We start from the raw sequence: 2,403 nt of genomic DNA on the forward strand, positions 1-2,403 counted from the left end.
GGAGACCCTTAACCCACTGAACTATCTGGGTCCCCCTTGTTTGTAGTTTCTGAGGAGGAGAACAAAGCCAAAGAGGTGTGGATAAAATTAAATGCCCTTCAACTTCCAGTCTGTTGATAAATACTTGAGAAAGGCAGAGTAGGACATTCCTCAGGGAACTCACAACTGCCTCAAGGTTAATGTTTTGTTGGATGCAAAAAGCAGCCTTAGCTTGACAGTAGACCTCCAGGATCCTGTAATTCCTCTTTAACAAATGAAAATTGCTTTGGAAACTTCTTGAACTCTACCCCCAAATGTAGTTTGGCCACCCTCCTTCAAGCTTGTGGCCCCTGACAGATATCTGGAGGGTCTCCTGACTAAAGTGTTACTACACAGTGTGTGGCTTCATCAAAACACCAGCTGGGAGGCCTTGAGGGTCCTGGAAACTTGCTTCCAAATTCCTTAGAGCCTCCTGCTATCCCTCACACCCTCCCCACCTGACAGCATAGAAGCAGTCACTGCTCACAACTTTCCTCTCCCCTTGCTTTATTTAGGATCACAGTGTTTGTACCACGGTATCTCAACAATGCCTTCATCATTCACTCCAGAACCCCAATATTTCACATCAGAAACATGTCTAGAATTTCTTGACCATTGGCTCCTCTCCCACATCCCAACACTTTGTGGTGGATAAGGAGGGCTGTCACTGCTGTGTAGATAGAGTTGACTTCTGGGAGTGAAAGGAGTGAAAGTTCTCAACCAGGCAGCCCCCTGCCCCATAGGTTTTTCTTTTTTCCCACACCCATGTCAGGAGAAGGAAAGGTCGGATCTGGTTCTAGCTGGTGACATTAACTCCCACTTTCATCTTAGGAAACATCATGAACTGTGTCAGTGGCCACTTGGTGACTGTGGTACTTCTTGCAGGGACAGCTGACCTTCAGGGATGTGGCCATAGAATTCTCTGAGGAGGAGTGGGGACTCCTGACCGACACTCAGTGGCAACTGTACCTGGATGTGATGTTAGAGAACTGTGGACACCTCCTCTTCTTGGGTGAGGAAGACTCCTTCCAGATTTCCCAAACCCCACTCAGGGTTTTGTTCCTTCCTGTGAAGACTGTCTTTTTGGAGATTTCTCTTGGAATGGCTAGAATTCAGATCCAGGCAGAAAGGGAAATAAGTAGGGCTTTGTAGATGGGGAGAAAAATCCTCATGGTGTTTACTTCTCAGCCTTAGCTTCTCCTTCCTCAAGCAAACATCGTTGCTTGTGTAAATGAGTGGCAGTTCTCAACCTTTAGTGACATAAATGGTGCTGCTCACATCTTAAACCGAAATTTCCCCTTCTTACTATCATGTCTACTACTTGGAAGTGTAGGTCAGGATGTGAACATTGGAAATTCCTCCTGTGTGTTCTTTTTTTTTTTGAAGACTTTATTTACTTATTTGACAGAGAAAGATGACAAGTAGGCAGAGAGACAGGTAGAGAGAGAGGGGGAAGCAGGCTCCCTGCCAAGCAGAGAGCCTGATGTGGGGCTCGATCGCAGGACCCTGAGATCATGATCTAACCCAAAGGCTGAGGCCTATCCCCCTGAGCTACCCAGGTGCCCCACCTCCTGTGTGTTCTAAAGAGACTGTTGGGGAACCCTTTTGGGAAACCATTTTCTAGGATTGTACAATATCATCTCTTCTCTCCTGAACACAAGACTCATGGAAAGTTAGAATAGTCAGCAATAGCCATTTTCCTTTTTCCTCATAAACAGGTCTCCTTCTGTCAAAGCCAGACCTGATTATATATTTGGAGCAAGAGAAGCAGCTCTGGGATGTGAAGAGAAGGGAGACGGGAGACTTCCATCCAGGTAGGTGGGAATGAATGAGGCAGATGACAGAGGGGAGGTCCAAGTCAGAAGGAGGAAGGTAGACCTTAAGCAGTGGTTTGCGTACTTCTCCTTGAATGAAAATCCGTTGGAGACTTGCCTAGTTTTATGTCTCTCTCTTTCCAAGAGGAACGTCTGCTCTCCAACATTATGAAGCTCTTGCATTCTCTGGGGATTCTCCTTCAGGTGCAGTGATGGTCCATCACATCCATAGGAGAGCCAGGAGACTCTCCTTCAAGGGGGAGGACCCCCCAATCTGAGAGCTTTCTGTTGCTGTGAGGGCCCTGGGGAAGGCATCCTATTTCTGAGAACCTGTACGCTATGGCCTTTGTCAATTCTGGTTTTCATTATGGGACAAGTAGGTCAGGGTAGTTGTATGCACACTGGGGTTTGTTGGGGAAATTGCCAGAACACTGGAGATAGATTTTTAATGTTCTCTGGCTTATGCTTTCTAATGTTACAGAGGCGTTAATCTTAGTCTTACAAAATTGAGTTTCGGTAACTTCATCAGATAACAAAGCACCGCCCTAAAATGAGAAAATGTACTGCTTTA

General features: G+C 46.2%; 1 protein-coding gene across 1 annotated transcript; it reads left to right on the forward strand.

Annotated features, from left to right (window-relative positions):
- Positions 1 to 903: 903 nt before the first annotated feature.
- On the forward strand, positions 904 to 1,846 carry LOC116863783 (putative protein ZNF720; the record flags this gene model as incomplete). Its single annotated transcript, XM_032851131.1, has 2 exons — positions 904 to 1,030; positions 1,737 to 1,846. Coding segments are annotated over 2 exons (237 nt in total), but the record flags the coding sequence as incomplete, so codon positions are not given.
- Positions 1,847 to 2,403: the final 557 nt, after the last annotated feature.

The sequence above is a fragment of the Lontra canadensis genome, unplaced genomic scaffold, assembly GCF_010015895.1.
Source record: "Lontra canadensis isolate GAN:19392208 unplaced genomic scaffold, GSC_riverotter_1.0 scaffold3032, whole genome shotgun sequence".
Classification (NCBI taxonomy): Eukaryota; Metazoa; Chordata; class Mammalia; order Carnivora; family Mustelidae; genus Lontra; species Lontra canadensis.